The 24,162-nt window shown below is 40.0% G+C and overlaps 1 protein-coding gene across 1 annotated transcript in view; it reads right to left on the bottom strand.

Moving 5' to 3' along the window:
• The window catches only part of TG (thyroglobulin), a 155,906-nt gene that overhangs the window by 71,831 nt on the left and 59,913 nt on the right, over window positions 1-24,162 (bottom strand). Inside the window, exons 34-39 of the mRNA XM_074144697.1 lie at window positions 23,218-23,361; window positions 20,472-20,537; window positions 9,163-9,297; window positions 7,827-7,991; window positions 6,783-7,005; window positions 3,086-3,179 (exon numbers count right to left, since the gene is read on the bottom strand). Of these exons, the coding sequence (XP_074000798.1) occupies window positions 3,086-3,179; window positions 6,783-7,005; window positions 7,827-7,991; window positions 9,163-9,297; window positions 20,472-20,537; window positions 23,218-23,361 (827 nt within the window). The remainder of the gene's footprint in view (window positions 1-3,085; window positions 3,180-6,782; window positions 7,006-7,826; window positions 7,992-9,162; window positions 9,298-20,471; window positions 20,538-23,217; window positions 23,362-24,162) is intronic.

Raw genomic sequence — 24,162 nt, 5'->3', positions numbered from 1 at the left:
GTTACAAAGAAAACCCCAGAAATTGCAAGCACTGACACATGCTGCTCTCTCTCAGGAACTTCTGCTCCTGAATAGAAATTGCCTAATTCACAGTGCCTTGCCCCTGGTTCCCATTTCTGTGCCACATGCAGCACAGAGGGAGAGATGGGGGCAAAGAAAAAAAGGAAGGAATCTGTTTTCACATTTTAGAAATTCATTCTAAAACACGACTACATCGAGTCATGTCAGCTAAAACGGTATTGAACATGATGTTGAACCTTAGCCCAGCGTGGTTAAGCCTGAGGTTCCAACTAGGCATTTCTCACGTGTCCACAAGCTGCATAGCACCACGATGCCCTCTCAGTTGTATATTACATTATGCTGAGCAACTTTGCCCAATGCTGTAGTGATACAAAGCTTAAGAAAGGCAAAGATGGGAGATAAGAGTTAAAAGAAGCAAAACAAAGCCTGCTGCAACAGCTATGGAGCAATTTTGGGGAAGACTTAGCACCAGGGCTGTGCCTAGTGCCGAGAGTCCGGTATTACTAGTGTAATTGCCTTCCCATTTCTTGTTAACCTCTTTAACAGCATAGCACAATTATTTTCATGCTGCAATTGAATTATGCCTCACAATATGAGATATTTCCTATCACCTACCTATATATTTTTGGTAGCCAATTAATTTTTACTGTTCTTTAGTTTGTGGATAATTTATTTTGAATATAAGTGAATTTCCCTCGAGCCTTGTTCTCAACCACATTCAACCAACCACTGCAATTAAATATGTGAGGAAGAAGAGCTGCCAAGGCAGAAGAAATGCAAGGGCTGAACTGAAGCCTGTCGGAGCCAGTCTCTTCACCCTCCACCACTTGGTACCAGGCTCAGATGCGGCACAGAGAGCATCAATGCCAGGCAGCAGTGGGGCACACACGGGGCAATGCTGGGCAGAGTGGGGCCAGCATGTTCCTCGGGGACAGGCCACAGCTGCCGCCCAGTGCAGGGTTTTTCTCCATACTCAGCAACAAAACACAGACGCTTGCACTTTGAGGGGTAAAATCTGCACAAAGAGTTCCAGCTGGAACATGGTCAGATGCCTCCCTGGCTAAGCTAGCAGGGGGATGTCTGATGGGGAGCCCAGCAGCTCCACTCTCATCTCACACCTGTAGGGGCTTAGGTCCCACGTGCAAACCCTTGAGGGGGAGAGAAGTTCAGCATTGACCAGGAAGCTGAAAGTCAGCTGGAAATCTGAAAGGCTTTACAATATTCAGAACCATCTTCTCCATTCTTCTGTAAAACATTTAATGAGCTACTTGGCAGGGATAGATTGAAACTGTACCGAGCCAGGCAAGCTCAAGTGGCTTTTACTGCTGTACAATATTGCTCTGTAAAGAATTGAGTGCGATAAGGATGGGAATAACACATGCAGGGAGACAAGGAGAGAGGGTACACTTTCTATTCTTATTTAGTGGAGAGTTTCATCTCTTGATCTTACATTTGTCTTAGCAAATCAAGCTGAAGCATAGCTTTGCTTTGCTAGTGTGACAGGTGGTGGTGGTTCTACATGGAAAAAAGCCTCTCAGAAGTGCCAGTTTTATTTGGAGGGTTATGTGGTACATGTAGCTATGGAAGCAAATTGAGGTGATGTCATTCACCTTCTTCAGTGCTTGGCACTTAAACAGTCCTTTGGTGGCAGGCAGCAGCCCCTGCACCGTGCCCTTGTTCAGGCTCAAAATGCCCCTGAACAACCTCTGCATTCGCTGCTCTCCAGGAGGTTTTATATTCAGTATTTAGTAGCTAATTTAACTTTCCATGGGCTGAAAATATATAACTCTAGGTCTCTGTATGTGAGTAAAAAATAGAGCTCACCGCAAAAAGAAACAGGAAAATGCCATGCCTTTTGCTCCCAGCTACTTCTGCAAAAACAGAAGTTTTGGTTCTCTCTTGAGCTAGACTTACGCATGTGAAACTGATTGACTTGATTGGACCTACTTCTACCTTACACCTCTACAAAAGACAGGAGGGATTCAGTTCTCAGTACCGCCAAGGAGCAAAGACAAGCCTATTTAGTCTATCAGATGGTGGCAAATGTACTGCTTTCAAATAAGCTATCTTGAAAGCAGCACTCAGGCGGAGATGGCAAACTGCCTGGGACAGTGACCTGATGTTTTCAATAAGCGATGACTGTTCTCAAGGCAAAATGACAGTCTGGTGCTGCAGGGAGAAAACAGACTGCTGATCTTTCTGGTGATTAAAAGGGCCTGCAAGGGACTGTGTGTGCTGCTGTCAAATAGCTAGACTAGCTCTTTCTGACATGTAGTATGACAGACTCATAAATTTCTATTATAACCACCGTCATCTCTGAAAATTACCAGTACTGTGGAAAGAAAAACTCTGTTCCTGTGCTCTGGGCCCACTCTTCAGTGGGATTCACATGTTATTCAGCATCTTTATCCCCAGCCCCCCATGATTTGACCAATCATCTGAGCTTGACTTTAACTTGAAGCTTTATTTTATATTTGCTTGGAATGAGAAATTCAAGATCTTTCAAATGACAATTTCTCAGATTGTACCGTTTGCCCAGTCATGTTTAAAACATCTATTTTTATGTTCTGTGGGCTGGACACAAATCTAGCATAGCTTGCTGCCCTCATTGCTCAACAGCTCCCATGGATGTCAACAGGGGAACAGTAAAGATGAGGGTGAACAAAACCTCTTCTGCTGCCTTTCAGCTGGTGTGTTGATGTGATATGTTGCATTACATTATTCTGTCCTGGACAAATGGTCTCACTTCAGGGACATTACCATTTCTGTCCTTCATTTCTCCTCCTTTCCTGCCACCTTCCTCTTGTGTTTTGTTTCCCTCTTTGTCTCTCTCTTATTTCTAGCTTTTTAATTTGCTACCCTCCTCGTTACCCAAACACAGCTCACTGAAAGCCTACAGGGAATACTCTTGCACCAATACAAACAACAGAGTGCCTAATTTAACCTTGCAGGGCTTTGTGAACACCACAAGAAAACCAGTCATTCATGCCAATTAAAAGTACTTTGAAAAGAGACAATGCTCAGCTACAAAAAAAAAAAAAAAATTGACTTCTTTCCTACTTACAGTGGTTGCAGGAACAAAGACGTTCAGATATAGACAGTCTTCACTGACAGAGTACGGCGGGGCGTCTCCGTCTCCTGGCTGCCAACAAGCTGCCCTAGAGACACGGATTGAGAAAATTACAATAAAAAGGCTTGTATTCTTTTTCCACTGGTGCTATTTCCTTATATATTGATGCACTAAGTTCATAAAACCTTTAAATCTGTAGATCTCAATCCCATTTAAAACTATGCCTACCTATACCTTAGTAACAAATATGTGAGCATACACATGCAAATGCAAAAAACACATATTTTCATGTCTAGAATCCTTCCCTCAGAAAACCAGCCTTATTTTAAAAAGATTAGAACCTGAAAATAAGCCTTCAGAAAACTCACGCTTTACATAAAGTGCACAAAATTAGCACCAGATGTAAGGGGAGCAGAACTGGGGGGACTCAGGGACAGGTCTCCCCCTACTATTGCCTGCACACCTACATAATCCACCTCTTTTGCTGAAATGCCAGTTATTTATTTTAATTTCTAATAGTCTGTGGGTTACATTTATTTATATTTATTTTCATTTCTAATGGTATGTGGGAAAATATGGTGAGTTTAAAATTTTATTGCATTTTTAAAATCTTTGCTTTAAGAATCATAGCAGACCACTAACAGTGCCCAGCAACGTTAAAAGTAACCTTTAAATAGGAATTCAGCCAGCCAGCCACGTACAGAAAATTATTTTCTGGCCATCATCTATATGAGATTCATATGTTTGAGCTCCATCCACAATAAGAATCAAGTGCATGACTTTTGCAGTTCAGATATAAGCTATTTTGAAGCCAGTTCCTTCTGCTTCACAGCCATATTTATATCACATAATGAGTTATGGAAAAACATCACAAGTTAGTAGGGAAGAAGCCAAGCGAGGCTATGGAAAAGACAGTAATATCTCAGAGAATCATTTCTAAATTATCATTTTTAATGCCCTTGTAAAATTTTACACTGCAGGTGTGAAGAATTTAAAAGAAAACTGCAAGTAAAAAGACCAGCTTTTATACAATGCTACAAAATCTTTCCATAAAGGAGGTTCCTAGGACAGCGATATCACTCAACAGCTTTCACACTAACATAGAGAAGCACCAAACCAAAACTGCTCAAGCCATTTTGGGCTGACAAATTTCCAGGTAGGAACCCAAGTAGAACAACAGGTTAATGCTATTAATCATGCAGCCTTCAACAGGGATGCAGGAATCATCACCCGTGCTCATGGATATTTTTTTCTTTTTTTTTTAGCAACTCATCAAGATTCCCAGCACCTCCATCTCCTCATGTCAGGACCGACTCCAGGGAAAGGCTGCCACCTGCTGAGGCAAGACCATTCCTCCAGCAGCTGGAGACTAACAGCCAGAGATTTTTTGGCTTTTTTTGGTGGGGAGATTTGGGGGGGGCGGTGTTGGGTTTGGGGTATTTTTTAATCTTTTATCAGGTTCAGGATGATAAATAAAATTTCCCTTCTGACTAATGGCACTGTCTTAATGTGAATTTCTTATATACAAATATTATGCAACACCAAAATAGAGTCCTAAAACAGAGACTGAGGTCCCTCTGATTCTGCAAGTGCACCTCCGTGGTGCTAAGTTCAAAGAATTCTCTTTTTTTAACCTTAGATGAATAATGGAAGATAACATCCAAGTTATTCACTGGCCTAAGGAAGCACTGAGAAGTCAACAGATAGGAGCAGATTAACTACGGTCCCAAGATCGCTTTGAAAATCTCAGCCAGGCTGCTCATTGCAACACTAGGTCTTCAAAGAGAGACCACAGAGGCAGATGGGTCTTACCAAAGTCTGCAGCTGTGGCTGCAGAGACAAAGAGCTGATGTGTGTGCGCTAACCTAACATCACTGTGTACCTGAGGAAACAAAAAGTCACATCTCGCCAGGTCCCTCCAACGTACATGAGACTGCATGGCTACTGGGGTTGTGCTGGTAACACATCCACAACTCAGGTGCGACCTGAAGGATGAGACGACCAGGGGCCAGATGCTCTTTCAACTCCTCATGACAACACTGTATTTCCGTTCACTCAGTTTGTCACAGGCTTTGCTAGAACCTCTGGACACAAATCCTGAGTAATGGAGGGACCAAAGAGAGCTGATAGGTCTCTAAATCTGTAGCCTCAGGGTTTTGTTCCACCAAAGCAGGTGGTAATTCATGTCAGCCCTGCAGGTTGCTGTCCTCCTAGCTCCCTTGCAAAATTGATAATTCCCTTAACCATGTAAGCTCTTGGCCAGATCAGCTAGCTCAAGTAGTTTGTCACAAACCATATAAGGACCAATCCTGGTGCCAGCAATTGAACAGGACTGCATGGCCAGCCATGGCTGGAAGGATAACACAGGATCTCAGTAGACCTCAGGTCCATATTAGCTGCCTTGGAAGCTCTTGGATTGCTAAACCTCAGCTCTCAGCCCTCAGCCCTGATTTCTTCAATTTTCTCTACAGAAAGTTCACGGAATCCTTCCACCAGACTTTCTTCTTTTGACTGTTCTGCACCTTCAGTCTGCTATTTCTTGTTTCTGTCTTTTTTTTTTTCCCTTGCAGCTCTTCATGTCTGCCATGAAACAGTCTGCTATTTATTGACATGAACATGATCAGGTACCAGCTCTTCTGTATCAGCTTCCCATGTACATGTGCAGCAGGGCTCACTCAAGCCACTCATGTGCTCTGTGTCCTGTTTTATGTGGAGCAGGGATGCACTGTGAGAAATACCTTATGAAAAAAACACTCTCCTTCCGTACCTTGTTTCTTGTTGTTGTTGCATTTCTATTTGCTGTGGTTTGGTTTTTTTTAATTAAATAAATCCATTGTTCTAATATGTTCCACAACACCCTAAGTATTGTCACCCCAACCCTCTTTTCTTTAAGAAATACATATTCACTATTTGTCATTTTGGTTCCCCAAAGCAACAAAATTAAGACTCATATCCTAAGACTAAACGAAACACAGTCATGCAGACAAAGGCTATGTCCATGGAGTGCCTCCAACCTAAGCTCACCAAACAGCGATGTCTGTACAGCCCTGGAGAGGCAGGGCCAGCCAACAGGAATTATTAGATGCAGGGACTTCAGAGAAATTTGGCCCATCTACTTCCGAGCGCTCATTTCCTCTTAAGGCATTACTTAAAATGTTTATAACTTCTGTACTTCTGTCCAAGCCATTTAGTAAGTATTTGCTTTTTAATAGTTTTTGGACTGAAAAGACTATCTGGGTGCTTCAGCCTGATTTCCTAGATACCTCTAGGCAGAGAATTTCTACATGAGGCCCACACCTTCTGGTTACATCAGCATCAAAGCGCTCCTGTTTGATTAAATACTCTACAAATTTATGGCTCAGCAGGAGCAAAATGTATTTGTATAAAAATTATAAATACTTGTATAAATACAAAGAATGAGAATGGATTGACAGCAGGCAGTCAGTGGGGAGTTATGCATAGATTCAAGGCAATGGACTGGAATCTGCGTTTTTTTCTTGAGGTGCTTGCATACATTAATATATAGACAGATAAATTATTCTTTTTGTTAAACAAAGTCCCAAACTTGTATAAATCTGTACCCTATAGGTTTTTTTGGAAGAAAGGACTGAATATTGTGGTCATCATTCCAGCTACTTTCATACACCTGGATGGACAAGCACTTCTGCAGATGATCAAAGGGGTTTCTTACCGAGCCACGGTAGCATTCCAGGTTTCCACCCAAGCGAATGGCTCTGGAGGACTGAAGCGTCTCTCTGCAAGGGGAGGTGCAGCGTACGGGATCCCCAGGAACTGGCTGATATTTCTCCACTCCAAGCCAACGCGGATCAGCTGGGATTTGCCCACTAGATCTCCGTGGGATGGGATGTACACTGTTGGGGTTAAATCCGATTCAGAAATGGGCAGGAATAAATCTATTTGGGAGGGAATAGAAGAAAAATAATTTCATTTTTCAAGTTAGTACCATTTCATAAATTAAAGTTAATTCAGTTTCTCTTAATTTTAAGCTGTTAAGTGTATAATTCACTTTAAATTCACTTTACAACAAACATGTGTTTGGGGTTTTTTGGGTTTTTTTTGTTGGGGGGGGGGGGGTGTTTGTTTTGGGTTTTTTTTGTTGGTTGGACTCAATGATCTCAAAGGTCCCTTCCAACCAAGAAGATTCTTTGATTCTGTGAAATGAAACATAGATAAATTTGTGTTATTCTCTCTCTATAAAATACTTTCTGCCATGCTAGATGTTAGCTACTGGGTATGAACATTTAACTTTTCAAACCCTTATTCAGACATTTCTTTCAGATCAGAAACCATATTAGAATATAAATCTGAACATTTCTACAAAAAGGGAGCGAGATTTTCAGACTTCCCCCTCTCCCCTGACACTTCACCTACTGCAGATGAAGAGGAAGGAGCTGGACTTTTCTTGCTGTTTTTTTGGTTTGTTTTTAATGTTCTGCACTTTCCAAAACCTCTTTTATAGACCAAACTTCCTTTATTATACCTGCTTCAATATTAGATGATAATATTATGATTTTGTGCATTTTTATGAAAAATAAATGGGGACATTTTCCCATCTCACTTGGCCGTAGCTCCACTGAAACAGCAATGGACAACTGCCTAGGAGACATCCAGACTACTTTATGTCTACTGAGGATTTCCTCACACCCATTCAAGAGAACTGTGCACAGGCCACCACAGTCGAGTTCCTTCCTCCACAGCCTTCACCTGCTCTTACCTTGTCTCCTGTAGATATAAGTAGCTGGCTCTTTGAGCAGAACCCAGCAGCTGTGCCCTTGCAGGTCATGTTTGCACATCTGTGTATCAGGGTAGAAAAGGCATCTTATCACCGAAGGCTGGATTTCCAGTGTAACCACTGTACATGACTGGTTCTTTGAACAAGCTGTAAGGTAAAATGTGAAGAAAAAGAGCAGGTAAAAATGCATGCTCAAGGTATTTTGTATGACATTGTTAGAAGATGCTTAAAGAAAGGATTTACAACAGATAAAGCAAAAATGATTCCGCTCTAAAGCAGAATAACAGGACATATATGTCCCCAGATTCCCAGAACATTCTCCAAAATAGTTAAGGGACAAAAGGTTATATTGGGTTTAAAACGGAATAATATAGCAGGAGAACTTGTATCACAGCTCTTAGGAGAAGAAAAGCATCTTCTAATGTTCACTTCTAAAGTACTGAGAACCTCAGCTGAATTGAAATGGTCCCCAGGGGAATGTTTCAGAATAAGAAAAGTGATCCTCTCGCTTGTCCCAGTTTGTGCTCAAAGGTGGATATCCAACATCTTTCCTTTAGAAAGGCTCCTTCAAGCAGTTATGGGAAAAGGAAAGGGAAAATAATTACACTGCTCACCTTCATAGGGTGATGACCATCTACTGCAGAAAATGGGACCATTACAAGGGCCATCTTCTGTGGTAGGTGGAAGCAATACTTTCACTTTTCCTTATTTCTACACTCTGTGGCATTTGAGGATTTGCCAGTCGTGAAGTTAAAGGACTCTGCTGGCTACTCAGGCTCTTGATTGTTCCGTGTGTTGTTACTATGGCCCAACCCTGCTTCATCCCAGCTCTCACTTAACCTGCCTTCACTCACCACAGCTACAGCCTACTTTAGATAACGGGAGGTTGCTCTACCATCTGTCTCACTTGATGAGCACCTCTTAACTGTTCTTTAGAAAATAATTAAATTATCCCTTTAATTATTTGCTACACTATTCTCCAAGTTGTACAATGCCTGAAGAAGCAAGAGGTCTCTGTGCCCAGCGATGTCAAAATTACCCAACCCCTGTATGACACTTTATGTACATTGTATCTTCTACTAGATAAACTATTTCCCTTCTCTCAAAATCACACTAGGGTAGTCTAAAAAAAAAAAAAAAAAAAAAAAACACAAAACCTAAAATCAATGTATCTGTGTAAGAAAGGGGTTGGAGAGGAAGGAGAGAAGATGTTTGTGGTGTTTCTATCTCATGACTCAATGATTGTAAAGGTCCTTTCAAACCTAGGTGATTCTATGAGCCAATATTTTCTGTAAAGTTATGAATAACCATTTCTTACCGGATAGACAAAAGCCTCTGGCAGTGGAAAAGTCATTGGATATATCTCTACTAACTTGAACAACTTCAAAGTTTGAGATGGATGAATCCATGAGAACAGAGGACACATTTAAAGGTTGCCATATATCCAAATACTCTGTAAAATGAACCATACAAAAATAATATAACTAGTTAAATCATTAATAACTTCAGAGGAAAATAATAGAGAGGGAAAAGCACTGGAGAGTTCCCAAATGAAAGACTTTTACCTTCCCTTGCATCAACAGGGAACAAATGAAATATAATATTCAAAGGCTTCTGATTAACTAGAGGGTCTAGTCTCATCTTCAGAGGCCATTTAAAACTAAATTTACAAAGGTATTCAATCAATAAAGAGGTAAATACAGAGCAGCTCCATCCAGGTTTGCATGTAAATCCAACCGGTTTAAGTAAAAGGTTTCTGAACAGACATAATTACATTAAAGGACATGGGTCATAATGCCCGCATGCGAGTTCCTGTGCAGGTAGAGCCACTAACTTCTTGGAAAGCAACTGGGTATTCTGCATGTGACTGAGCACTCCCAGAACCTCCAGCAGACATCCACATCTCTATCTCAAACAGGAGCTGGTTTCCTAAGGTAGGCTTCACCTCAGTCACCTGCAAGGTTGACGTCTACAGCTGAGTTAATTGCACCAGACTCCTTGTACTCTCAGGAGGAACAGAGTTTACTCTACAACATCTCCATCCTGCTCTAGATATCTGCTTTTGGGTGGGACAAATCTCCCCCAGGAATCCACTGATTACAGGAGGCAGATGTCCGAGTTGTGTCTATAGGGAACCTCATGCGAGTAGCTGAAATGGAAATGTTTATGTTGTCTGCATACATCTACATACAGAGAGCAAGTCCCAACCTTACAGACTAAGTGAAAATGAGACAAGAGTTTTCACAAATGTTATATTTTGTCTTCACTTCCCTTACAAGCAATTTACCAAAATCCCACAGTAGCACATGCAATTTTCACAGATTTACAGATTTTTTCTTTAAAGGTCACAAGGATTATTTTGATCATTTTAATTTGATTTCCTAAATGGAATAACCTTAAATGTTATGAACTGTTCTAATGTCATGTGACTTTTATATAATTAAGATTTCATTTTATTTCATATGTATATATACAACAATATGTATATATACACCTGCGTATATACATATATACAAACATGTATATTCACATATACACAAGTACACATGCATATGCACGTCATTGTATGTATATACATACATACTGACTCTAGTATTCATCAAAAATTATTCTCCTGTCTCACAGTGCATTTAAAAAAAATGCCACCAACATTCTTTTCTCATACACAAAAAGATAAAAATATCCTGCAGGCTTTCAATTCTGCATACAAAAGTCAAAAAGGAAAGCTTGGGAAAGAATGGGCCTTTAATTATTTTCATTCCTTTCAACAGTTCAATATGTTTTAAGAGCAAAAGGTCCCTGCTGTGGCCACTGAGTTCTAAGCAGGAGGTTGGCATTACCCTCTCCATGTAATTGTAGGAGGAGGACAGAGCTGAGCCAGCTGTTGACTTGCTATTCCTGGTGAGCAGATCTTGCCGTGTTGCTTGATTTCATTTACTACACAGATGCAAAAGTTATGACCGGTCATTTCATTAAATATTTCTTCTAGTCTTCTGAGAAATGGGTGACTTGCAGAGACGGCCAAAGTTTCCTTCCTTCCCTTCCTCACAGAAAGACAGCTGTGACCATACCACTCAACATTAAATCTGAAGCTGAGGTCTGGGGTTCATACAATCAGGGCTGTGGCACACCCTCCTTGCTACTTGGAAATCCTGATGTTGATGTACTTGTCCAGTTGATGAGAACTCAAGACCCAAAACAGACCACAGACTGGCCTGGTTGCATCATTCCTTGAGCAAATAGGCAGGAAATAGTGATGACTAAATTAGATTTCAAAATTCGTTTATTCCAAATAATTCATGATGACACAGGGCAACTGCTAGAAGCCAGGGCTCTATATCAATGCTAAAAGTCTTTGCTTTTGCAAGGTAAAACCTTCCCCGGGAAGTGTAAGCCTCAAGCATGGATTAGCTCCCAGAAGACAAGCTGAAGAAACCTATATGCTACCACCATTTCCAAGGCTGTTACCTTAACACTAGATCCTTTGCTCTCACCCTTGCTGAAGAAAATGTCTAATGGAATAATGGAGTGATGAGCTGACCCACTGTACTCCCTACATCTTCCCAAACAGCCCAGGTGTGAAGTAGGCAAGAAAGCATGGGCCCTTTTCAACCACTTCAAAATCATCCTACCCCTGTTACACTCGTGGGCAACTTTTCCAAGAGACAGAGACTGAAAGTCTCCAGCTAAGTAAAAATGAAGGTTAATTTGGTATTGCACTGTCATATGTTGAAGAGCATATACTTGATCGCAGAGTAGTAAAGTCATCATCAGCGCTATATTCAGAGGGAATCTGAACTGGAGCAGTGACCCTGCAATCACAGCTTGACTTGTGCAACAGACCTACTGCACTGCACTTGATTTTTTTTTTTCTTCCCCTAAAGCACTGACTATTCAATTGTTTTAGAGGAACGCAGTGATTTTAGTCATGTGGAAATGACTACATTTCATATTGTCAATGGTTTCTCTATTTTAAAACCATCTGATATGACCAGTTGCATGACCCATATTAGAAAGTGTCAGCCTTTACATCTAGGGTAGCAGTTTGTGGCATTCATTTAGAAAGATACTTAAAAATAGAAATTAACTCTGTAAGTGATGGAGAATCAACCATTTAATCCTCTCCAGAGATTATCTGCACTACTAGATCCCCCAGGTCTTACTTTTCCAGATTATATCTCATTGGTTTGTGTTTTCAATTATTTCTTAAATTTTTTTTTCTGAAAACATGAACAAGAAAAGATTTTTTTTAATCAATGTGTTTCTACATAAGAGCAATGTTGTCATCTTGCACTGTGTACAGTACTAGTAACTGAGGTCCCTACTGCTGGAACAAGTAATTTCCCTAGGTTCAGACACAAAGCTTCAAATTACTAGCTGTGGTTCCTCCAAAAAAGAGCCTTGTCTGGATTCCATTGTAAGTCAACAAGTCCGGGTGCATCAGTGGTTTTGGGAGATATTTCACCAGAATGACTCTTTCCCCATAGCTTCCCTGACTCACCAAGTGACCTCGGCAGGTCTCGTAATCCTCATATGCCTCCGTTTGCCCACAGGTCAAACATTCAGAAGTGTTCTTGCTAAATTAAACTGTACTCTCTCAGGAAAAAAAATCCAAAACAATTGCACAAAAGCAAAAAAATTCCTTTTATTTACACCTCTGACACTTGAATTTGGCCTCCTGTATCTACTTCCCTGAGGTTTACTAGCTTATCGTTACTAAAATCTTTTGAAGGTGCTCAAATTAAGCTTGTGAGTGCACACTGCCGTTATTAGGCACATGTAATGTGTTCCACATTTGATCACAAAATGAACTTCCTACTTCTATATTAAAAGATTTTTATTTTATCCTCTTACGTGGGGTAGTCTCAAGTTAGGAACATTAATTTTAAATACATTTAAGACACAATGGGCCTTTTGCAGACCTCGCTAGGCACAGAAGAGTGAACACTCATGATGCAAACATCCATAGATCATGCATTCGCACCTAAAACACATTTTATTTTGTTTATTCTTTGCCCCAAATCTCACAGAAGTGACCCATGCAGCCTCCCACTACACACATGGCGTTGTTTTTTGGGTTGGTTTGGAGTTTGGGGCAAGGGGGGTGGTGGTCATTCTCAGTCCTGGATGAAACATTCATAATCTCAGACCAGATTTAGATACTGAGACTTCCAATGTTTTCCCTTTCTGATCTCCTGCCCAGCTGACCCCAGATGCAGATAAATACAGAAACACTAATGCTTATTTTAATGACAGAGCAAAGCCCTTTAACCCAGAGCTGTCTATGGATGGCACCACTATGGACATTGCTATTCAGCAGTTACTTGCAAGTCAGAATTTGGCTATTAGTTGTTTCCTTTTTCCTTTTTCCTGGCAGCAGATCCAGAAATGCCCACAGCCATGCACAACCACTTCGTTACCTGGGCCAAACAGAACTTTCCATGGCTGATCTAAACTTGCCTCCTCTAGCAACTGCTCTCACAAGGCACAAAGCTACAACCTGGCACCGCTTCACTGAAAATGCATGGTGCACCTGATGGGCTGGAAGACATTTCTGGTTTATATATAGGTTAAGCTCTGACCTTCCAAACCACATTCTGGCAAATGCTTTGATTGGATAATTACAGCACTCTGAATCCAGCCAGCCCTGTAACTTTTATTGCAAAATTATAGATGTCCCATACAGAGAGCCTCGCTCTTCCAGATGTTCTTGTTTGGGTAGGCAAGGTTTAAAGCTGGGTTTGCAAAAGGACTCACACTGGCCTTACTCTGTTCCCGCTCAAGTCATGGGATCACAAGATTGGAATAGATTTCCTGGGGGCACAGAGTTCAGCCTCCCACTTTCACAGGCAATGACATTACAAAATCTTTTTCATAAGTCAACAAAAGTTTCATCACTGACTTCAGTGGGAGCAAAGAAGGGTCAGTTCTGGATTTGCTGAAAAATTTGACATTTGAGACAAGGACACAGAGATACAGAAGTGCAATAAAGTAACAAGCTAAATTTAGAAGAAAACTTGTGAAGTTGAGGAGGTACATAAATCAGATGAGGTTAACATGAGGTTAACATGAGGTTAACATGAGGTTAAGGAGGTACATAAATCAGATCTCTGGGTTCAGTACGGCTAATTCATGTTTGAAAGACAAATTCTCATCTTAATTCTGAGATGTGAGCCATATTTCATAGCCTTGACTCAAGCCAAAAACATACTGACAGACTGAACTCAGTGCTTTATATTCCCAGCATTCAGAGATTTTTCCAATGAAGACTGCTAACCTGTCTGTATACCAACAACCTCTCTGTATAACAACAATCTCCAAAACCAGAAAATCATCAACTCAGAGTGGACCTGCAGAAAATATACACTTTCTAAAATATAGTTGCTTCTCATTTTTGTCCATCTGCTGAGATTTGAATAATTCAAAATGAGCAATTTTCTCAAAACTGCGGCACAATAACTATAATCACACCTCAGACAAATATGTCCCAGCCTAACAAAGGTGTTATTTATGGCCTTTAGCAATGAGCAGTCTTGCTATGCTCATGTTAAATGCAAGCTTTCTGCCTCCTTCAGTAGCACCAATTATAGTAAATGATATAGTAATAGGGTACTAAAAATGTACTAGATATTTATCCAGGTTTAAAATAATCTGTTTTCAAAAGGCTAAAATCTGCATGTTTACAAACAAAATAAAAATTGAACTTAAGACCAAAGATAGAGTGATTCTACACTGGAGGTCCAATATGTTGTATGGGGGAATGGTAAATCACTTCTTGAGGATGGATAAAGACAGGCTGTTTTTGTTTCACACCAAAGATCTCTCTGACATATCCTCAGCATTGTGGGAAAACAGGAAGACAAACAATGCTATTAACCACCAAAGTCAGCTACATCAGCACATGTACTACCATCAGCATCTCTGCTGAGAATGAAAATACCCCATGTGCTGAGGTGGCGCGGTGGGAAATTTATTCCCACGTCGGAAAACCCCATAGCCACTGCTCAGTCCTGTATCGCGGGAATGACTATAAATCATTAGGGGATCACAGAAGGCAGAAATAGGATGGGCCTAACAGATCATTACATCCATATGACTCTGTGTTTTCTCAATGAATTACTTTATTTGAATGGAGTAGGAATGGAGCCCATATGATCTGTATACGATCTGCAGTCCCATGCAGAGATCACCATTTAAGGGCCATTGTCTCCTAGCAGTTCCCAAATCTAAGATAGATAGCCATATCCCATTAAAGACTGAGGAACCTGAAGACAAAAATGTTCATTAAAGTTTGGATAATTACTGTATACAACTCATAAATCTCATATTATAACAAAGTATAATAGCAGAAGTTATACATCAGTTTCACTCCTCCCACATTCTCACATGCACAGGAATATTTGCAGGCTCTCATTTGCTTTCAGCACAAGTATTCCTTCTAAAAAAGCTAGGTAACGTTTCATAGGTTGTTTTGCTTCTTTCAGTCTTAATTGTAAACACATAAAAATGTCCACAACTCAAACTTCTGTGCATAAACCATTTGAATAACAGCATTATGCAACCGCAAAATACCAATACATAATTTCTCATAAAAAACTTTCCTTATCTTCCGATATCTTACAGCTGGCTGTAGAAAGTTCCATCTCAAACCTAATTATGACACCCGACTGTTTTCTCTTTTATATAACATTCCTCCATACTCACACAACTCAACGGAGTTGTTATTTAAATTCTAGCACATGACGTATTAGCATGTTCAGCACAGGCTGTCTTAAAATAACAGTTGTCCTCCTATCGCTAAAGGTCATAGATCATACCTGAAACCAGCCGCAGATGGTTCCATACTCAGTGTCATCACAGCACATGAACTTCTTCAGGGGAAAAAAAATGCTCCAAATGTAACAAGTTGGACTTTCCCACTCTGTTCAGCCTATTTTTCAAGCATTATTTCTCAGATAACAGAAACTACATGAAAATCACAACTGACCAGCAGGACCATGCTCTGCTCCATGTGAAAGATGTACAGAAGAAAAATGAAAGTATTCATTTAGTTAAAGATGAAAACCACACATCCAGTTATACGCACTAGAGATTAGTGATGAAGATGACTTGGAGAGTTTAACCTTGTATCAGAAAGGGTATTCCAAGAATACAAATAGGCAAAAGATGTTGAAGCCACAAAACAATGACGAGAATTCAGGTAAAAGTGTGCTGCTCACCTCCCTCCTGCCAGAGAGCAGTGACCTACAGGCATTACAGAGCACTTAATTCCCCTTTTTTTGCAGGTTACTTGGGCATCTAATGAGTGTTAGAAATGCCTGGAAGCACTTCTTGTAGGGAGAATAACCCGGGGAACTCCAACAGGAGCCTCAGGCTGTCGAGAGGAATCACAGGGCTACAGTGGGCTGCTGGATGAATAATCTGGTACAAATTAAAGAACGAGAAAACCCCCAAGCCTTCCCTCTTACTGTATCTCTCCTGAGGTTAGCCTCACATGGGGAAAGGATTTTTTTGCACCTCCCTGGTGGCCTCAGGCTGCTCTATGACAGGGCATGAAAAGAAGGGGCTATTGAAAATTATTTCTGGCGTTGCAGGTTCAAAGGCCCAGAGGTTTTAGGAAGATTACTGCTCATGAACATCTTGAAAAGGATGGGAAATAGAAGGAAAACAAATACATGTTTTTGCTCAATTTATTTAGGGAGAGGTTCAGTGAAGGAAACTCCAGCAAATTATTTGACAAAAGAATTTGGTCTCATCTTTTCATCTTTCAAACCTGTAGTGACTGGAACAGAACTCCCCTTTGTGTACAGTGGGACTAACGGGGTGGACAGTACCTTGCAGCTTTTTGGCTCAAGGATTTCTGCCTTCAGGCAGATACTAGGATAAATTAAATCATTCTAGCTGTTCCTTGCTAACTTTGGGCAGTTAAAGAATAAAACGAACAAAAAGTGACACTCTGAGTTTAAATAACACAGAAAGTGAGACAAACTAAGATCTGGTAACAGTCTAAAGAAAGACAATCTAACTCTGAGGGAGTTGGCTTAATTGTAGAACAAATGGACAAAAAAAATGGTTTGTGGGACATAAGTTTTTCTGTTAAAGAGTATTCTCCAGCTTATTCAGGGAGAAAAATGGAGAATCTTGACAGGTTTGTTTATGTTGATTTGTTTGGTTTTTTGTTTGTTTTGTTGTTTGGGGTTTTTTGTTTTAAATTAAAGAATGGCACTTCACCATCTCCAGGGCAGAAGGATTCTACTAGCTCTTCAGAGGTGCTCAAATCTAAAGCGACATCCTTCCTTAAGGGTAGAGATAGAGAAGGTGGTAGGTAACAAGCCTCCTGCAGGATGTCCAGGATTCCTCAAAACTGTACCTTCTTACAACTACATAAGCCAGCTAGTGTCAGGTGTTACCTCAGCCTGCAAATCTTGCTCTCCCAACCACATAAGGAAAAACAGCAAAGTAGCCAATAGCCCTATTAATTTTGGATAGAAAAGCTGAACCATGAGTGAACAAGAGAGAAAAGACCTCTTTTCTCAGAAGGCTAAACATTAAAACAGCTTCTCTGCACAATCGTGAGATGAAGGTCCTAGCCAGTTTTCAGACAGAGCTAAAAGACAACTTGATGGAAAGCCACTTGGGCCAAGATGCAAGTGTGCCCATTTCTCTAGCCTGATGAGGTCCTCTGAATGGCAGCACGCCCACCTGGTCTATGAATTTCCACATCCTGCCCCCTTCAGCAGCAGAATCACATTTTCTCTACCCTTCCTTTTGCTGCCCACATACTTGTAAAAATCCTACTTATTGAGGCTTTTTCTATTGTTCTATGACTCTACCTGCCTCTACCCTCTCTATCAAGAAGAACAATGAGTAAAAAAAGCAAAGCATCTACTTCCCACAAGACTGAAAATAAGTGTGCTAATCTGGGTTTCTTCACAACGTGTCAGGGCTGGAAACACCACAGACACGGAACGGAGTCAGCACCCTGACTGCAAATGGGTGGAAGGGAGTGCTGGACACTCAGTCCTCAGCATTTCAAATTGGCTAACTGGAAAATGAGGCAGGCAAATACGTTAACTGTCTATTAAAATATAGGCCTTAATTGTGCTTCAGTAAACTCAGACTCTAGATGGGACATAACATTAACTTCACTATTTCACAGAACATTCTGGCAAAGTATTCAAATCTAAGTATCTTTCGGATCTTTTGATGGAAAGTCTTAAATATATTTTAAATATATATATATATGCTTACATGCACACACATACACATACATACACACACGACCATGCCCTTTAAATAGTGACATTTTCTTACACTCACCATCTGGTTACCACACCGGAGGCACAGTATTACTTTTTTTCCCCATGTACAAACAATACCATAATGTAGCAAATTCAGTCACCACTAGTTTTTCTATGATGCCCAATCCTAAAACCGTTAATCTTCTATAGCATATATTAATATAACGTATATAATCATAAAGAGTTTGGAAACAATGTTTCTGAAAATTTTCCAAGACCACGGATAACGTGACAGAGACAGAAATTTGACCTAAATAACCAGGCTGGTACTTTTACTATCAAAATGAGGCAGAACATAAGAAGGACAGATGGTGCCCAGTTGCGTTTTGAATGTGTTGCTGCACACACTGGTGTTAGAAACCCAAAGAGTACAGGACACCAGTGCTAATATGGCATTCGGGCTAGCTGTCATCTTTGTCATTCAGTGACTTCTGCTGACTGCTGTCCTCAGGACAGCCACTCCAATCCAGAATCCTTCCTCTTCATGGGAAGCTCTGCTCACTTCGGTGGTTAACCAGACCTTTGCAAACCAGAGATATACCTACTTGTTCTGCATTTGGAAAGATGACCTGGAAATGGGTGTGACAGACCAAGACTCTTACTGAGGGTACGATGAATACCTTGCTGTGGCTAAATTCTGAGTAGTCTTTAGAGTAGAAAGCAAATGACAGATAGAAAGGCCTCATTTCCTTAAATGATGTTTAGGTCACTATTTTCGTAGACTTATGAAAGCAAGAAAAACATAAAAGGAAAATGACAAAATTACTGCAAAGCTTCACAGTGGGAGGAAGAATGCTTTAGTAAAGTGGTTTTCTACGTGCCATGGGAAAAACACTTTGCAAAGGAGTTGAATTGCCCGACCTACACCTTAGCCCACTAGCTCCTTCATTTCAGACAAAAAAATATTTTTCTTACCAATAAAGATAGGTGTTTTCCCTCTATTACATTAAAACAATTATTATATAAGCACAAATTCTACTAATAATACAAATTTTCTGAACATGATCATGACTGGTCGTCATAGATATGATGATGAAATGGTAAGTAATAAGTTCTGAACTCAATATTGAATATTAACCATCTCCTGCAAGGCCAGTTGCATATAGATTAAGAAAAGACAGACACACACAGCAATTAACAAATTTGCTCAGATCAAACAAATAATCAAGGGCAGAGATGGATGAGACTTCTCAATGAGGTTGAGAGGATGAGACTTCAACCTTAGGTTAGGTTTAGTTATCTAATGACTAGTCAACCTGCTTCCTTTCCGTTACGTGCAGCATTTAGCAAACATGTTGTATATTTCTGGAAAGGACACATCAGGGAAGCCTGTAGCTGTTGACAATTTGCATATATCTTTAAGGGGCAATAAACAAAAAGCCCTGAAAGACAGCAGTTAAGTTTCATTTATTAAGAGGAACCACCCACTTTTAAAATAACATGAGTACCATAAGATTAATTTCCTGCAAGACTGAAATAAATTTTTCTTCCCAATAAAAAAAAAAAAAAAAAACGATGACGATGGTTTCATAGCAAGTTACAGCATCTCTTCAAAAGTGGGACACACACCTCAAATACCACATTTTTTGTGATCCAGTTCTGAAAAATCTTTGAGATAATACTCCCACCCTTGCAGGAAACCACAAACAAGGACTAAAGGCAGTACAGTTTATCATCCTTCTGTACCACCAACTATAATGCACTATAAACCTGCATTAATTTCTGGAGGAATTGTCCCTTTTATCATATTTTTTTTTTTTTTTTGGAAAACTAGATTTGCTAAATTTGACTTTTCATCTCTATTGTAATTTTTTGTAGCTATTTGGAAACTCCTTGTCGCTCCTTGCATGCAGCATTACTGACAGGAACTGCTGGTGATTTGTCTTATCTGTCATCCCTCGCCATCCTGGCAAGCACCAGATGCTACAAGAAAGGCACGAGAAACCCCACAGCAGTGGACAATAACACAATAAACAGCTTTTCAGGAGGCTATCCTTGCCAGAGGATAGGTTTTCTTCATTGGCCACTGCACTAACATATGAAGTCACATCCACTGAAAGTGATGTGACATCCGCACTTATAAATGCTATATTTCTTCATTAATCCTGCCAAATATTTTGCCTCAGTGACCTCTTGTGGATAACAATAATTTTTCCATTTAAATGATATACATTTAATAAAAAGAATACATGCTGCATCTGAATGAATAAACTCATAGGGTTCACAACCATTTCATTATAATCTTTGAGTAATATATATATAAAAAAAAAATATACAAAAATAGAGGATGTGCCCTTGTTTTAACTTAATATGTGAATATACTTACCATTTTCCGGCCTGAGAGGTAAACTAACAGATGGACACAGGTTAGGCACGGTATTCTTCAGGTCAGCTAAAAGCAGAAAATACAGAACATTTGAAAACAATTATTCTTGAAGGTTTAAAATCAAAACCTTAATATTACCAGTATTACATCTGGTGTCTGAATGTTGCATCTTCTCACCCCAAACACTATTAGTAAGGATGCAAGGCTGCTTTGATATCTCACTCATATGTGACACCATATTTAAGTTCCCATATTCATATACATTCCTACAAACACTTTTCAAAACACAAATATTTATGACCAACTCAATTCAGTAGTTCTCTGTTTTTTCCCGATGTATTTGGTTTCCTATGTCACAAGAGACATAAGATTTTCTCTGTTTCCTGATTAGCAAACTGGAATTTTTCAAAAGGAGAATTAGGAACAAGTCAGTTTCCAACAGGAATCTTTTCAAATCAAAATTCAAATAATCATTCATATTTTCCACACTCAAAACTTCTCATTTGCTAACATATCTCTTAAACATTTTGTAATTTTAAATAACAAACAAGAAGTTTCCCCTGTGCATTTATATTTTGTAAAACACTTCAGCTAATCAAATCAGTTACAAATTCTCTACTAAAACAAAACACCATCCTTAGAGAAGCTGAAGACAGATCAGGTTTTCTGTTTGCTTCTTCTGCTTTGCACTGCACATGCACATAACCAATAGGTTCAGGAGTTTTACCATTCACATTGACAGGGGTGAGGAACTGGAGCTATACAGAGCTCTTTCTAAAATGCTACTATGTGTTCCTCGTTGAATATGCTGCAACCATGACTATACATATGAAGTCAAATCGCTAATGAGCAGAGCCACGTAGGCAAACAGCTCATACATCAATTTAACATACTATGAAACGCAGAGACACAAGTACCTTCCTTCAACAGAAGACTGTGAACTACCAAAGTAGTGGAAAACCAAAGACCCTGTTTTATGCTAACGTCCCACTGCCTACAGCAAATTCCTCCTTCAGATTTCACTCATTTTTCCCTTTTAGACTCAGAACTTTCTTGTTCCTCTTCCTGGTTCCCAGACGTCCAACACACCAGCACAACTGACACAAATTTTGGTCTGCAAATATCTCCATTTGCATAAACATCTGTGCTGTGTGTTATGGTGGAAACACATCTGAAGCCTTCTCACTACATAAAGAAATGAGACCATCTCTCCTAACACTCTCCCCTTTGCATACAGCCGAGGCTCCTCTTCATCATCCTTCTATCTGTGAAGTAAGAAGCATACTTTTTTTTTAGGTGTTTTTTTATGAATGAGAGGAAAAACAGCTCCAAGAAGTGGAAGTTTATCTACGCCTCTGCCATCTGCTCTTCATTTTGCCTTTCTACCATTTGTTGTTCTTACCCGTTTGCCTCTCAGCTCCCCCTGCCCACAGGCTCTTGCCATTCATTTCCTACTTTATCAGGCCTGTTGTTCCCTTCCTCTCAGCACTAGACCCTCAGCTTATCCCTCCCTAAGCCCACACCGAGGATCTGGGAAACCCTATAAACTTCTGTGGTGCCCGCTCAACTCCCTGCTGTGCCTCCTCTTTAACAAGGGTGGAACCACTGGGGGAGGAAATGGACGGTGTAGCGGGCAGAATGCCAGTGCAGGACTTGAAAAGCTCAGGACTGAGTTCATATTTCAGACACTTATAGTGTGAATGAAGGTTTGCTTTAAGTTAACCAACATTGTACAATGCAATGCATTGCAAGGATATCTGATCCAGCTCGACAGAACTTTAACTGCATGATCTTTATATCACACGCACTGGACAGTATATATCCACACTTCAAGCCTTCCCTCTCCACTTCGATATCAGTCCTTCTGATAAGTTTAAAAGCAGGAAAAAGTGTTGCTTATTCAAATTTTATCTCTCATTCTGTCAACATCACCAGACCTGCCCCGGTGTCGGCTCTCAGTGGAGTTCAACACGGTCCTGCTCACATACAGACTCAATAACAGGCTATCCTTCCATAAAGGGGGATACAGTCAAACAGGCGTTCATTGTCCTTATCGTTTCAGATATGTTAAATCAATGTTTAACAAAGAACAACTAGACCCACCCACGAGGAGTATAACAGATGACAAACCCATTAAAATTCTTCAACGAAGTAATGGAGTCTTTTGTTTTGCTATGGAAAAGAAAACTCACTTTGACTAGATCTGCTTTTGATTCCTCTTGAGGAAATAACCTAACCTACCATAACTTCTCTTCTGGTTAAATGCATGACAGTTTCTTACTGCTTGAAGAACACAGTGCTATCATGGCATTTGGTCTTGGCCCTTTCTTTACCAAAACAGCCAAAAGTGAATTTTAAATTCCATAACAACACCAATTCTTTAAGGCAACCCATTCACTCCCACTGTTGAACCATAAGCCCAGCAGGGAGAAGCAAAGAAAGATGTCCTGACCAGGACTGTGCAGTAGGACAAAATTTATTTAGATTCCAACATTGGCCACAAGTCTCCCATACAATCTAAGAAATACAATTACACCTCTTTGAGATATTTCTATTCCTTTTCTACAAAAATGGAGATTAAAATGCACCTTTCTTTCCCTCGCACATACTTGACTGGCCTGTCTATTTGCAGTCCCTGCAAATGGGTCCTCCTTCTGAAAGCTGAAGGTTCTATACATTGAGGCTAGATAATGAGCTTCAATGTACGGAAACCAGTTGGAAAGACTATGTGCCCTGCATCACTTACCAGGCTTTTGATACCAGCCAAATGGGTGTATTCTGGCTTCAGCCTCCAGCAAACTACAATTCGAAACTTGCCAAGCACTTCTTGCTTCCTCAGCACACGTCTGGATGCCCAGGCTGTTCAGAGTCAGACACACAGTCTTTCCACCTGACAGGGAAAGACAGGGTTATAGAAATGATGAGGAAAATTTTCCTATTCTAGATAGTATTTTAAGGAAAGGGAATACAGCACTGTTCCATTGAGTGTTAAAAGAAACTCCACTAACTTGAAATCAAAGGAAGGAAATACCTAAAGTGGACGAAGTTTTACTGTTGTTGAAAATAGTGTTGAAAAATCTCAATGAATTCAATGAGAGGAAAGGTAGGTAACCAACATTATCACCCATTAAGGTCACTAGGAGTGTTTCCACCGAGCAAATATCAGGACCTCTTTTTTGAGCAAGTAGTCCTCTTTGATTAATCCAAACCTGGAAATTAAAAATCTGCATATATGTTGAAACACAGCCCCTACTTACATCAAGATAAAAATTCTGCCTTTCAAAGACCTAGTGTATATATTTCTGTACTTGAAAAAAAATTGGAGCGTTTTAAAAACAGTTAGCAGTTTCATTGAAGATTTATTCTAGCCTATGTTAAAATCATTACTGAAAGTTCCCTTGACTATATGAGTGCCAGGACTGGGTGTCTGAAATGCCATAGATAAGAAATATTGATCAGATGAATAAAAAGTTGTCAGTTTTGCATGTTTGGTGGTTTTAAATCCTTAATTTGTTTTAGAACTGTTTAAAGAAACTTAAGCCATATTCAGTTAAGACTTCAGATTTCACATGGTCACATGGAGGTATGAAAGCTGTCAACTGTTTTTGATTTGTGCAGTAATTCTAATCTAAACTACATTTGTCTGCTCAACAAAAAAAGGGAATTAAAAATATATATTTATGAAGTGTTC

This window comes from Numenius arquata, chromosome 3 (assembly GCF_964106895.1).
Source record: "Numenius arquata chromosome 3, bNumArq3.hap1.1, whole genome shotgun sequence".
NCBI lineage: Eukaryota > Metazoa > Chordata > Aves > Charadriiformes > Scolopacidae > Numenius > Numenius arquata.
This window is presented reverse-complemented; position numbering and strand designations above follow the sequence as displayed.